We start from the raw sequence: 15,350 nt of genomic DNA, 5'->3' as shown, positions 1-15,350 counted from the left end.
TTAAATGCTAAACATAATTATTCATTGAACATGTCAAACGGATAATGCGTGTCACAGAAAAAGGACATCTAAACATGTCATGATGCTAAACGTGTGGAAAAAGTGGGTACAGAATAAGTGTTTTAGAAATGTGTTTAAATCCTAAGCACCATTTTTACAGTGTAATGCTGCATAATTATTATGAGCAGCCTTGGGCCCTGTTCGATGAGGGAAACCGATATCTTTGACAGTAAAACATGGCTCGTCAATCACAGTCTACTGTAACAATGGAGTCAACGGCTGATCCAGTGACGTCACAGAAAAGGAGGCCACTGCGTACACCAAGCACTACATAAATACATAGTGCCCCCTTCCTTTTCAAGTAAATTCGGGTTGAACTTTTTGGGACCCACTTTTCGGGAATTTTTTTTAACCCCCCCCCCCCAAAAAAATTGTTTTGCATCCGACCTTGAATGTAGCGGTATTGATGTTTGCGGTACTATCATTTCGCAAAATAATTGCGTTGTTTCGCACTACTACTGCGTTATCTCGCAGTACTACTGCGTTATTAATTTGCAACATATTGATTTCTTAGAAAAAGTCAACCTCTGAAAAGGCCTTTGTAAAATTGTTACTAGCATCTCAATTTATGGACACTGAAAAAACACTTGAAAGAGATATCGACGACGCTGGTTTTTGGCTGTGGAGTTCCCGGAATGGAGATCGAGAAGGGCTGCTGACTGTTGTCCATGAAAACGGTGCTCCTTGCCGAGAAGATCAGAGTTCATTCAAGTACGATTTTCGTCATGTCATGCCCGAATGCCCGAGTATCGCCCAGGTCATGTCGTGCCCTGTGTACTTGGACAGCCGAGCAGTGAAATTCCTGCACCCCCAAAAAACATTGCTTTTTAAAACATTGTGTTTCTTACAAAATATGCTTGGTATGATTGCAATGTTAAATTATAACGGAAGAAGAAATTGTAAACTTGATGTCAGTGAAGAAAAAAAAAATCACCATCATCGATGCCGAAACGTCAATACTGGTTACTGGTAAAGCTGCAATCGTTCGAAAACGTCTCCGGCCCCAAATCAATTCATCTCAATTTCTATAATGAGAACGTTACGCTAATTCCCCATCTGCCAATGGGGAATTAGTACAGTTTCAAGTCAGGCTTGGGCATCGATTCCCATGATGATTATCATGGCAAGGAACACCGTCTCATGTCCCCCTCCGTCCCCCCCCCCCAAATTTTCCGTGCCCCCCCTCCCCCCAGTGCCCCCACCAAAATACTTACAATGCCCCGTTTCCTTCCCAACCGAAAAAAAGGGTTTCTGTAAGTTGTACTTTTTCGTTAGCCAATGGCTTAACTACTGTTTAAAATTTATTATGTCGATGGATAGCGAGGCATTTAATGGGGCCCAACTGGAAAAAAACTGCAATAGGACGTTTGCGGTAATTATGTGCGCGGCCCCATGATATTCTGATGCTCCCTGTGCGCCGCGCCCCGACCTTTTTTTATCAGGAGACGGGCACTGTTGCTTTCGGATGGCCAGTTCAGTGACCATTATTCGTGTAAAGAGCACTATCATTTTTTAGGCGCCAATTTAACATCTTTGAGAGGGGACACCAATTTAATGTTATGAGCAGGCACTACCTCGATGTCTGCATTTAATAGTGAGTTGCTATATACGACAATAGCTGTTGGGGAAAAACCGTATTTTCGGGGCGAATGAAACGCGAAATAGCACGGGAAATGGATCAGTAAAGTATTTACTAGGTTAATAACTTAGGAACACCTAAATCCTACCATATGGCCATAGCCTATCACTGTCCGCCTAAAAGGCGCTCATGGCGCTTGAGGAGAAAGTCAAGTTAGGATTGTGTCTTGTGAGAGTAAAGCTTGATTGTACAGATGAGATTTTATGTTTGTCTAGTCGAGGGGCGCGACGTTGTTTTTGATTGACGTTGTTATTGTTTGACAATAACAACTGCTTGCCCTATAGACTAATGTTTGTTTTAAATGTTGTGATGCCTGGATGGAGATGATTTTAGTTGGTTCCACACTTGGGCTGGATCAAGGATCTGTCACCCCAAAGAGGGGAGGTCCTGGGCTCGTGAAGCATCATGAGCTCGATCGCCATGGAAAAATTGAAAGGAGAGGAGATGCTGGACATCACGGACGCTTTAATAATTGTTCAAAAACCATAGTAGGCCTACTTAATCCGTATTGCCGCATTTTAGACCCCTCACCGGGGACTAGTTTGCCCTCCCACCCCATTGACACTTCTGTGAACGCCTCATGATGTTGTTAAATCAACACAACTTAAATTAACTTAATTAAATAACCGTGATTAAATTAACTTCGCACCTTGGCGGCCTCCCCTTGCTCCATGTTCAGAAGCCCCATATAAATTTTCGCCCACGGGAAAATTTGATGCAAGTCCAACTACGATCGAGCCGAAATGTCGCCCTCTATTGGCACCATTAATGTTATGTAACTACTTATGTTATTGCATCATGTGGCGCGCTTTATTTGATATCCAGCATGCACGCTGCGATAGAGCATCATCATATCCATCCAGACCTACATTTGAAAACTAGTGCCCAGGTACCGAAATAGCGACTGGGATCAATTGTACTTTTTGTGGGGCGAAATAAACTTTTGTCGCAGATATTTATTCATGATCAATGTTGTTTCCGGCGTGGCGTCTAGTCTGCATGAGTCGCACCGGCGCGGACGCAAAAGCCGGAGTGTCAGTGTCACTCAGGATCGCGTCGGAGTACTACTACTACGCCATGGAGGAAGGAGCTATCTGAATTATGGCCGGGGCCGGCGCGGCGCAAGCTTGCACCTACTTCTGAAATCAGAAGGCTTCTCTGAGAGTAGCTTGCACCATGGAGTGCACAGAGTAGTTCTAGGAGTACTGTGGCAGCAGGATGGGAAAAATGTTGCAGTCTGACGCCACTGTGCAAAGTCTGTGGAGAGTCAAGACAATTTTCAAAGTATTTCCTAATAAGATTGGAAATGTTTCTCAGTCCCAGATTCATGTCTTATCGTCATTTTTGCAATGAATGACCTTCATTGCGATGATATATGAAGAAAAAAGTGGTGTCAGGTTGCAACATTTTTTCCGGTACCGTGATAGGCCTACTTGAGAAATTCATCCTGAAGACTCCTCCAGCCTCCAAGGAGATTAACAGGGAGGCCTTCATTCAGGCTGTCAGGATAATGGAACTATTTTGATTTTGAGTGTTTATCACATGACTTTAATATCGATCCATAGATTTTTTATCCCTTGTGTCTTTTGTACACACACATAAAGTCTGTGAACAAGGTGAAGGCAGACTGTGTGTAATTGATCTTGAATTGGCCGCAGTGCACGACTGGAAAGAATGTTGCAACCTGACGCTACTTCAGCGGTGTGTACAAAGTCTATGGAGAGTCAAGACAATTTTCTAAGTATTTCCTAACAAAATTGGAAATGTCTCTCAGTCCCAGATTCATGACAATGAATGACCTTCATTGAGATGATATATGAAATATATGCAGGTTGCAACATTCTGTCTGCACGACCTATTGTACAATTCACGCTCCAGTGCACACCTCGGAGTATTGAAACATAAGGTTTCGACAAGAAATATCAAAAAATTGTGTTGAAATGACTCAAGATTGCAAGTCAGTATTTGCTGCTTTTGGCTGTATATCAGAAGTTGCCTGGACAATTTTGCGTTAAAATTGCGAAAATCGACATTTTCGGCAAAATAATCATGCGCGAAGTGGTTATGACATTTTCATTTCCAATTCGATACTGGTAATTAATTAATTTAGCAATAGGCACGAAGATTTAAATTTCACTTCTTTTTTGTTTACAAACTGTAGAAACTATAGTGTTATGAGCATGTGAAGAACAGACAGATGGCTGTGTCATTTCTGAGTCGGGCTGCAAGGTTGTATTCCAGAAGATGCTGTGCTATCAAGGGATCGCATCCTTACCAATACAGCATCTCAAAAGATGGACTCAAGAAGAGGTTTTCCAGCGACAGATTTGGCGTAAGTACAGGCCCGTCGCCAGCCCTGAGCATCAGGGGGGCCGTAGTACTAGGGGGCCCACTGCCATAAAAATACAAAAAGGCACATGTTTGGCTTTTGTCATTGGGGGGGGGGGGGGGGGGCAATTGCTCACCAAGGGGGGCCCGGCCCAACCAGGCCCCCCCCCCCCCCTTGGCGACTGGCCTGCGTAAGTAAAAGCTTGGCTGGAGTTCAGAGGCGTAACAAATCAATTATGTAAGGGCGCTACAAAACATTGCAACTATTGCTCTTGATCACTGACATCTTAGGATATGAGGCAAATTTAGGGTCTATGTACAAATGTGTTGGAATTTGTTTGAGTGATATTTTCACTCCACATTTTCACATGTTGGTTAACCTCATTTTGCTGAGCAAAACATGTTTGTGCTTAACAGCCCATTAAATTGACAAGTCATTTTGTATTGAAGTATAATATTTGTTCGTTCCTAGGAGCGGAATAACATCATCTTGATAGGGAGTCCCGGTTGTGGTAAGACCACCGTGGGTAGAATCCTTGGTCAGCGACTGGGGCGGCCGGTGGTCGACTTTGACAATGACTACCTGGAGAGCTACTGGGGCATGACAGTGGCAGAAAAGGTTGGATCATTATACAAATATAACATGGTTTGAGGATGGACGGTCGATTATTAGCTCCCCTCAGTATTGGAAGTTGACAAACTAGTTCCCGAGGCGAAGTTATATTTGTTTTACTATACCTCATACAAATTCAGTTGCCGATTTTTTATTAAATTTGCACCTAAAACAAAATTTTCAGAGAAACTTGTAGAGCTCATCAAAAGAACACTGTTGCTCAACTTCACTAGTTCGGTTCATTTGCAATACAGTATCTACAGTTTTAAATACAGGAGGCATCTTTATTGTCCATAAATTTTCTCCAGTACGGCATCACTGAGCTCGTGAAAATTAACATTTGTGCGAACCGTGCAACCATGCATCTATCTTTGGCAATGTTCACGTGTGCGTACATGTACTACACCTGTGCGACAGTTCCTCAATTTTTTTGTAAAGCGCATATGTGTAGTAGACTGTCGGACAGGTAAGACAGTCTACTAAGCATGTTTATTTACCCTGTGCGTGAATCCTCGCACATGCGTAAACAGCAACAATAACGTCTGGCACATGATCGTTAATTGACCAATGAGAGTTCAGCTCTCGATCATGGATATGTATGAGGTATAGTATGTAACATTAACTATAATTCATTACTTAACTCTATAACTTCTGCGACCTTCAAGAATCCTCAATGGTGCCTGTGGCGAATCAAGGGGGGGATGCAGAGGGAGCACCCCCCCCCTCTCCCGTCCCGGCAGTGACTGAGATGTTCTCAAATACCCCTGGCACCCCCCCCCCCCCTTTCATTTGTAACCAATGACATTTGATTTTGAACGTTTTCAATATCTTCCCACAGCTATCTGCTGTGGGTCAGGAAAGCTTCCTTGCCGCTGAGAGCGAAGCACTGTTGAATCTCGATCTAAAGGACAGCGTTCTCTCATTGAGTGGATCATCACCCATGAACAGGCCTGCCATGCAGCATGCTGCCCAGTCCGGTGTCGTCGTGTTCCTGGATGTGGACTCTCGGGACATCGCCCAGCGGCTGAACAGGATGAAGGTGGACCGCATCGTGGGGCAGCGTCCGGGGGTTTCCACGCTTGACCTGCTTGCCTACCGGCAGCAGTTCTACGAGGGGGCTTACGACGTCCGGATCCTCTGCGAGAGGTTCCAGAATGCTGACGACATCGGTGAGAAGGTTCTAACTGCTCTCTGCGATCACCAGAAACGTCCTGGCTACGTCTCAACCAGAAGTGACTCAGAGATTCAAGAATCTGCTCAGCCTTACAAAGCGCCTGATTTTCTTGACGTCGTCTTGCAAGGCCTGGCTGATGACGCAGGGCTGTACGTGCCAAACAAAGAACCCCCGCATTTAACTCGAGAAGAATGGACGCGACTTCTTGGGTGCACCTACCAACAGCGAGCGCTACGCATTCTAGAAAAGTGGATCCACCCCCGAGATTTTCACCCCAGCAGTCTTGCCACTGCCGTCGAGAGAGCTTATTCGGTGGAGAATTTTCAAAGTGAGAGCGTTGTTCCAGTGGCCCATCTTCAAGACAACCAGTACATCATGGAAGTGTTCCACGGACCTACGGCTTCTTTCAAGGATGCTGCCTTGCAGTTGATGCCTCAGTTCTTCACACAGGCTGTGCAGATGAAGGGTGAAAAAGTAAGGTACTGATCTGGAACTTGACTGATCTTATGGAAGTTAGAAATAAAAATGTAGTGATATTAAAAAATAAAGTTTGTTTTTAAGTTCAAATATACGCATAATATTAACACTCAAGAAAAAACAGTGTACCCTGCTCTTTAGACCAGTGGGGAGTGTGGCCAGGGTTCGTGGCTCATGATCAGAGGGTCTGGGGTTTGATTCAGCTACTGGCCATATGTTGTGTCCTTGGGCAAGCCACTTCACCCACACCTGCGCCTCTCTCCCAGGAAATTGCATTTCCCAGATTAAACCATTTTGTTTGTTGTTGCAATCTTCAGATATATGATTCTGGTGGCAACTTCAGGAGACACTGGGAGTGCAGTGCTTGATGGATTCAGTAAATTTGCAGGTTGGTTACTTTATAGTGGTGGGATTAAAATCTGGATTTTTAAAAATTTGGTTGGAATTCCCCTATTGACACAAGCTCAAGAAAATATCTGGAACATCCCCTAATTTGCTCCATGGTCTCTGATTGCGACCACATTCACTCGCTAATAGTCAGGGGTGTGAAAACTCAGCTATAAAGCTGATTTCAGCTTTTTTTGTTTTGGATTTCAGCTTTTTTTCCCTCACTTGCTGTGTACAAAAGTATAGGAGATTTCCAAAGTTCACCTTTTTTACACCTTTTTCGGCTGTTTTCAGCTATTTTTATCAGTGGTCACTCACACCCCTGAATAGTCTTCTTGGTATATGAATAGCCTGCTCATTCGACTGATCAGAGAGTTGCCATCCATGTTTTTCACCATCGCTACACTGGAGTGTTTTTGTAAAGACCAAGTGGTCCATGAATCTTGCAAACTTGACCCAATCATCGTGGAGGGCATTGCACACGGCACCTCACTCGTCACTTTTTGTTGGTATGACTGTGAGCTGGATGGGAACTCGAACTTCCGGTTAAATCAGATGACCGTCCTTTATTCTGTTAAACAATTTTAGGATTTTATAACTGGATTTTGAAGTCTACGATTTCTCCCACCGTTATTACTTTACATATTTGGTTTTTAACAGTTCATATTCTAATCAGTCACACTTGGAGAAAAAAATATTATGTTTACAGATTGAATGCCAACAATTTTGGAATAAAATTGAGTCAATTTTTTTTAGTTTTCAGTTCAGGAGGTCAGTGTTATGAGTAAAGCCTGAACACGCCTTTCATTCAGCATGTAGTGCCAATAAAACTCAATTAGGAAGATTAAATCCTGTATAAAATTTGCATTGCTCCCAAAGAATCTATATGTGAGTCCATTTTCTGTAACGAGTGATTGTTGTTTTATTTTTCTTCGTTTCCAGGTGAAAGTGGTACTTTGGTGATGGTCTTGTACCCTGAGAATGGCATCAGCGAAGTACAGAAACTTCTAATGACAGCTGCAGCCGGAGACAATGTCCATGTTGTTGGTAAGGACAAACTGCCATGCCAGTACTAGGTTTTCAAGTTTTCTTGTGAAGTTTACTTATTAAAGGATCCACGAGATGATGTTTTCTAAGGAACACATTATTGTGCAGCTTTCTACTCCACTTAAATGTGTGAAAACTATTTGACATGCCTGTTTGGTTCTTTTTTGTTGAAAAGTGCACTTTAAACATTTCAAACTGTCCATGCTTTTCCGGACAACTGAGGGTGCTGTTGCTGCTGTTGCTGTGATGTCATTTCAGGAAGACACTTTTCAGTTAAGGGTTTTCTGTTCAAATTGTTAACCCAACTTTGTGAGAAAGGGTTGCTCATTGGCTTACTGCCATGTAAACACAATGAGGAATCACCCAAACAAAAACACAAAACATTTATGACAGCAAAATATCCAAAATTCTAGCAACTTTTTGTGCTGCAATAGCTGTAGATTGAGGTTTTGCCCGGAATGACATCACAGTTTTACTATTGAATATGGAAATTTGCACAAGCATAAAACCCAAAAGGCACCAAAATGCCCTTAAAAATTGAGAATATGGTTAAATGGGACACAAATGGTCATTTTCAAGGACAGCATTAAAACATTTTATATAACCGACATACAGATCCTTGTCATTTGATTGGTGGAACTCACATCACGTGACATTCGTTATTGCTCCCATTCACGCCGCGGCTCAAAAAGTCCTATCCGCCCATGGGGAATGGGAATACTATTGAACAGTTAGGATCATTCTTGTTCCATGACGCGGTATTTGTGTGCAAATGCATGTTGGTGTGCGCGTTCAGCGTTGCGTGTAGCGGGGATTGTTCCAAAGAGCCAGCGCTACAGAGTCGAATTCAAACATTTTCGTGAAGGGGTGGTTTGGAAGAGAGAAATACATTTTCCTCCAGTTTTTATTGAAATAAAAGTTCAAATATATCAAATGACAAGGATCTATATGTCAATTGTATAAAACAAATATTGAGTGGCTTTAAATTGTGAAATGGGAGGAATATTGTCGCTCGGTAAAATCTGGACTTATCCAGTTCACTCGGCTTCGCCTCGTGAAATGGAAAAGTCCAGATTTTACCTTGCGATAATATTCCTCCCATTCCACGCTGAGCCACTCAATATTTGTATAACATTGCATGGGCCCTTGAAGATACACTCATGATGCTACACAGGGGTGGACAGCGACTTTGATTTCTGCCAGACAGCCATCAAGGGAATCTTTAATGACAGCGCCCTCAACGCCGAGCTGCTATCCAATCACGGCCTCCGACTTAGCGCAGCCAACTCCATCAACTGGGGTAGGCTGGTACCCCAGGTCGTGTACCACGCCTCGGCCTATCTAGACCTGGTCAAGCAAGGGGTCATATCTATGGGAGATGAGTGCGATATCTGCATCCCCACTGGAAACTTTGGGAACATCCTCGGTGCCATCTATGCCAAGGTAAGTGCCATATAAAAGTGCAAAAGGGAGGTCCAATACTGAAGTGCTAAGTATGAGTACCAAATTTACAAGATAAAACTGTAAGTTCTAAAAGAAACGAATAAACATACTGTAGAACTTGTTGAATAGTGCTCAACATTTACTAAGAAGTTCTAAATACAAATCCTAAATAAAAGGTCTAAATTTGAGGTCTTAATAGTAGTGCTTCTTATCATTGCTAAATGACAGTGCTGAATAAAGCGCCAAATAAAGTGCTATTCTTGACTGGATGAAGTATCAGTAGTCCGCTTGTACCCCCACCCTGCAAACAAGGCGCTGGTAAGGGCTGATGAGCTTCACAGCTTCATCTTGTGAAGGAAGTGGCGATGGCATTGTGGGTAACTTATCATGACCTATGTATAAAGACATCTGGCTGCAGCTGTATAAGACTGCAGTTATAGCCCATGCGCGCAAAGGCTATCTGAAAACTTTCTCATAGAAATGCACACATTCCATATCGGATGTGATTTCTTTTTCATTGCTGACCATGTGGACAAATTTTGAGCGTCTCATTATCAGTTTGACGACCCTTCCTGAATTCGAAACGGAACCTGCGCAAGTGACGAAAATTTACAAAAGAGATAAGTTTTACAGATTTTCCTACATTATTGCGCTTTTTCAAAAAAAAAAAGCATTTATGGCAATAAAAGAGTGATGACTCAGTCTTAACGGCCGTTTAAAACCTTGCAGGGTCGTTGCCATGATGACTTGCAGGTCACAGGTCACGCAAAATCTATCCAATCGGAGCGTGAATTCATCAGCCCTTCCCAGCGTCCTGTTTGCAGGGCGGGGGTATGAGCGAATATCAGTACATCTGTAGACAGTAGATGTAGTTCATCTGACCAATTTTCCAGCAACTAACTGGAAACCCAAACCTGTAACATCAGCGATGTACGTCAGTTTAAGCATTTTGGTGTACTTGTGCAAGGATCACCCAGATGTTCAGATATTGTCCGATGACACATGTCTTTTAGGGGATGGTCATGTTTCCCAATTTTTAAATTTTTTTTTTGATGAGAAGTACACAGAATTCATACCATGCTTCCTTGCAGACTATGGGCATCCCGTTCCGCAAGTTCATCTGTGCCTCCAACGAGAACAATGTCCTGACTGAGTTCATCCAGACAGGCTGCTACGACCTTCGACATCGTCATTTGCATGTTACCATGGCACCCGCTATCGACATACTCAAGTCCTCCAATCTTGAAAGGTATTATCACCTGCAGCTTAAGTGACAATTCTGTATTCAACCTGGAAAGAGTGGTCCATGAGAACTTTTGTTCAAATATACAGTCCCTGCCCTATTTGTGTTTTCCGCTTTCCTGAAATATTATTTATGAGTTTCCATCCCACTTGTAAAAACACAACATTTTCTAACAATTTCTCTTTCTAGGTATTTTCTGGCTTCCCAGCTATAGTGCCTGTATTCTTTCAGGAAACCTTGATGGTATTAAATAAAAACAAATTAAAATGGCAATAATAATGCATATTTAAGAAGCACGCATATCCCCCAGTATTGGTGCTCAAGGCGCTACATCATTATTACCCTGCTCATTGGGCCAATGAAACATTCCAAAGACAATCTCAGCTCCCTGGGGAGTATACATGTACAGCTCAATGCTGCCATTTTGGCGCAAGGCAGCTAAACAATCACAATAACTATCTCTGCCCTCACAGGTACCCATTTACTCCTGGGTTGAAAGGAGCAATGAATGACAAAGTGCCTTGCCCAAGGGCACACGCACCACAACCCCATGCTGGACTTGAACCCTCAACCTGCAGAATTTCCCACAGATCTTCAGTTCAATGCGCAAAACCACGAAGTTCCTGAGGTTACAATTTTGACATTTAACACTTTAAGATCATTGTATGTAAATAATGAAAGGTTTGCGGAAACACCATGTGCGAATAATTTCTCAACTAAGAGAGGAGAAGACGGTTGGAGCATACTGACCGGAACGTCGAGTTTATACCTCTGGTTCTTTTCAGAACCCTTCTCTTAGTTGAGAAATTATTCGCACATGGTGTTTCCGCAAACCTTTCATTATTTAGTATCTCCACCATGCAAAGCCTCAAATCTTACTTATCATTTTTTGTGTTTCGTTATTGATTTCAAACCTTTCTTTTTTGGTCATGTGGTCAGATTTTTATTCCTTGTCACCGATGGTGATGGTGCAGAGATCAGGAGGTGCTATGAACAGCTTGCCACAGAGAAGTACTTCCAAGTCTCTCCAAAGGTAGTCATTTATGATCACTTGTACCATGTCCACCCAAATTCGCTGGAATATTCATGACGTCACTCAAGAGGTCAACTCGTTGCAACCATGGTTAATGGTTCACGCGCACTGCAACGGCCCAGTGAACACTGTGGTTTCGCTATGGCTGTTGTGAATCCTTTTCATATTTGCTTGATTCTCCTCTTTGAAGCAAAAATAAGAACAATTGTGGTTGTAACTGGTGTGGTGACAATCTGCTGAAAGGCAGTGAACCATTTTCAGGTACTAATTTGTGAAAAGGTTCTATAAAAGTAGGATGTAAAATTGCTGTCTGTGATCTTGTGTGTTAAGTGTATGTGTAATGCGTCATTAAGGAATGCACGTGAACTGTTGTCCAGGAAGTGAGCCTGACCCAGCGGGGAGGTGACGTCACACTTTCTCAGCGAATTCAGACTTTTTTAGCTTGATGAGGCTTTCAATTTTGAGGCATTCATTTAAAAAAACACAAAGTTGCCGCACTGAAATAATGAAGCATGTGATGCTCTGTTATTTCTGAGAGCCTGTGAGAAAGAAAAAAAAAAAATACCTTGGTTAGGACTTGAACCCACGACCTCCTGCTTACTAGTGTAGAGGTCTTACCACTTGACCGCTGAGCTTGAGGCCATTTGGTGAAAAGTATTTTATCAAATACAGGTGTTTATATGATTAAAGAAGTTCTTTACCATAATTGATCTGTCCTTAGGTCCTACATCGAATCCAGAATGAATTTTGCTTGGCTGGCGACTACTGCAAAGAAGAGGAATATGCAGCATCCATAAAGAAGACACTGACTCAAACAGGTACGTTAATATAAACAACCTTGTGAAATCTGGGGTTGCTGCTAGCAAAGTCCGAACACTGCTCCAATATCTCATTTCCATCCGACACGGGAGTCAGCCAACATACAGCAGATTGTTATCCTTATGGCTCGTCCTAATAATAAAGTGCAATTGTGGAAAAACACCCTAAACAAATCCTTTAGCTCCTTGCTGTCTGATGTAGCTGACAGTAACCAGCAACTTTTTACCAAATTAGTTGGGTAGTGGTCAAGGGCAGATCCAGAAAAAAACATGTTTTTTTTTGGGGGGGGGCGAAAAAAAATTTTGCGCCCCAAAAATTACGGCGTGGGGTTTGGGGCCCGCTTAAGGACCCCGAAATTGTTTTGGATTCAATATGCTCTATGGTGCGATCTGAGGCAATTTCTGACCACTTTTACCAATTTTTTTTGAGGAAAAGATGGTGGTGTACGCAGTACCTGCCTTTATTGCAACATCACTAAACAAAAAAAATTGGTTTTTTTGGGGGGGGGGGGATGGCCCCCATTGCTCCCCTCCTGGATCCGCCCTTGAGCATGGTGCCAGTTAGTCCGACCATCAGTGACTAGCACGAATTTGATCAAAACTAGTTGAACTTTGGTTAAGCATAGTAACGGATCAAAATTGCTCTATAACATCCCACAGCAAATGCAGTACCGATGAAACTTGTAGTTCATTCATGCATATTTAGTAAATAAATGACAGCTGTTTTGTATGTCTCATGTTGTCTCACACATGGTCAATTTTATGATGTATTTCATGACAAGGATGGAATCATCAGAATTGAGAATTTTGAGGGGAATTTAATTGCAGCCACACAGGAAAAACAAAATGTTGGACTGCACTAGGGACCAGATGGAGTGAATTGAATTTTTTATGGATAAAAGAACAAAGCTACAAATTTGAAAGAAAAGGGGGGAAAAAAGAAGTTGTAGTGACAGAAACTATCTGTTCATGTTCCTCTGAATTGTGAAACCTTATATTATAGCTAGAAGGGTAGCAAGATTTAGGGAGGAATTTCCAGAGAAATGTTTAACCAGTAAAAATGAGGGTTATTGAATCGATCACCAGGGTATTTAATGGATCCCCACACCGCTGTGGCTAAAGTGGTCGCGGACCGTCTCAGACCAAGGGATCGTCCCCTCCTACTCTGCTCCACGGCCCACTACAGCAAGTTCCCCACAGATGTCGCAAAGTCCCTCGGTAGCCTCTCTTCACCCTCTGATCACCCGGCGGAGAGTCTACGGGGCTTGGAGGCGCTCGCTTCACGGCCGGTATCGCATCGTCTGCTGAGGGAAGCGCTGGAGAGGCCCAGAGTGCATTGTGGGATCGTTGGAGCATCGCGGGATGACGTCGTCAACGAGATGGTGGCTTTTGCCGCCAGAGCAACCCGTGGATAATTCACTATTTGCACACGTTTGTCACTCATACTTCATGCGTATACAAAGTAAATTATATGTTACAAAACAATTGTGCTGACACTGACAGTGACCAGGGTTGAAATTTTACATGTTAGAATTTGTAATGCAGATATTTACGTCCCCAGTTTGCGGTGTCGTTCCCTTTTCCCCTGAGTTTGATCCAGCCTATTTAATCTTAGTCCTTCAGTAACATGTATTTAAAGATTAAAAATAATGTGAAAGATTTTACGACAAAACACAATCACATGGTAAGTGCCTGCAGCCGATTTCACGAAACCTTACGCAATGGCGCAACTCTGCCTGCGCCAAAATTCATTGCATATGCTGCGCAACATTGCGTGCTGCACAACATTTCATGTTTGACACATTTCGCAAAAGTGACAAATTATGGCGTAATTGCGCAATCATATTAGGTGTCGTAAGTTGTGGCGTAGCGACTGAAAACGACCTATTTTACCAGCAAATCATGGTCGTCATGGAGCCTGTTATTGCACAACTTATCAAGGTTGATACCAGACACTCACAACTTCATGTTTGAAGTAAATGAATATCTATTTTACTCGTAACATAATTGTTAGATTTGTCAAACCACTCCGAAGAAAGTTGGACAAAATAATTTTCAAACTGGCTGGCTGAGGTGATCCAACGACTGTTTCGTGAACGAACAAATTCACACACAAACAGCCGTCGTAAATGCTGGTTTTATCCTCGTCCAAGATGTGTAATTTATTTAAAATGTTGCGCAGTTTCGTGAAATCGATGGTAAGTTTATTGCAAAGCTGCGCAACAAATTTGTTGTTTTAGTCTTACGCATGGCGCAAGCTGCGTACTTTTTCGTGAAATCGGCTACTGGAAATGCATATCGTTCGTTAATTGAAGGGATTCAGTTTGCCTGAAACGTTAGCCTCTGAGAGACTGCTCAGTAATGTTCTGCAGATATTGTCTTAATACAACAAGTCTGTTGTACTCCATTGTTTACTCGATGTTAAAGGTATAGTCCATCATTTGTAATTTGTGCATTTTGTTCGTTTGAAGCAACAAAAGTGCTCAAAATTTAAAGAAGGGTGCTGAACAACTAAACCTGATGAAGTTTCAGCTCAGCTTCAGCTGAATATTTTGAGGAAAACAACATTCTAGGATCTCGATTTCAAATCAAAAGTTGCTGAAGCATGTTTTGAATTGGTCTGAGACACGTTCTCACTGAGCCGATTGCAGCTACACGATGTCGCGCAACGACCCGACGAATTATAGCAACAGCAACCACGCGCGCATGTGCGTCGTGTCAACGCTTGGCGCGCGCTTCGCCGAATAAAAAACAGAAACGGAAATTTCCAACGGTGCTTCTTAAGACGCACCGTTGGAAAGGTGTTCTTTTGTTGATTTCTTCAAAATGACAGCTTGCCAGAAAGAATGATTTCACAGGGAGTTTAGTCCCTTACTATCTTGTAAACAAGTATTTTTTTCAACAATAATTACGCCAGTTACTTTTTTGATAGCTGCAAATGATGGACTCTGGCTTTGAAAAAAAAAAAAAAACTCGAAGTGTGTCAGGTTAATGTAAAAAACTACCAAACCCACAATACGTAGTGCAAATTCAATACAGTATCTTCAAACTAACGAAACAATATTAACTTTTGCCAATAGCAGCTGCT

General features: G+C 42.5%; 1 protein-coding gene across 5 annotated transcripts; it reads left to right on the top strand.

Moving 5' to 3' along the window:
* Positions 1-2,488: 2,488 nt before the first annotated feature.
* LOC119737467 (threonine synthase-like 1) lies at positions 2,489-13,721 on the top strand. Of its 5 annotated transcripts, none has more exons than XM_038211852.1 (11): positions 2,489-2,588; positions 3,861-4,031; positions 4,500-4,646; positions 5,479-6,293; positions 6,609-6,679; positions 7,621-7,725; positions 8,900-9,168; positions 10,260-10,417; positions 11,351-11,444; positions 12,166-12,262; positions 13,349-13,721. In XM_038211852.1, exons 2-11 carry the CDS (start codon positions 3,897-3,899, stop codon positions 13,675-13,677), a joined length of 2,220 nt encoding a protein of 739 aa, XP_038067780.1. In that variant the 5' UTR covers positions 2,489-2,588; positions 3,861-3,896; the 3' UTR covers positions 13,678-13,721. The 5 variants fall into 5 exon arrangements, with proteins under 5 accessions (XP_038067780.1, XP_038067783.1, XP_038067784.1 ...); XM_038211855.1 differs by lacking the exon at positions 2,489-2,588 and adding an exon at positions 2,595-2,733; XM_038211856.1 differs by lacking the exon at positions 2,489-2,588 and adding an exon at positions 2,740-2,901.
* Positions 13,722-15,350: the final 1,629 nt, after the last annotated feature.

This window comes from Patiria miniata, unplaced genomic scaffold (genome assembly GCF_015706575.1).
Source record: "Patiria miniata isolate m_02_andy unplaced genomic scaffold, ASM1570657v1 HiC_scaffold_3, whole genome shotgun sequence".
NCBI classification, from domain to species: Eukaryota; Metazoa; Echinodermata; class Asteroidea; order Valvatida; family Asterinidae; genus Patiria; species Patiria miniata.
This window is presented reverse-complemented; position numbering and strand designations above follow the sequence as displayed.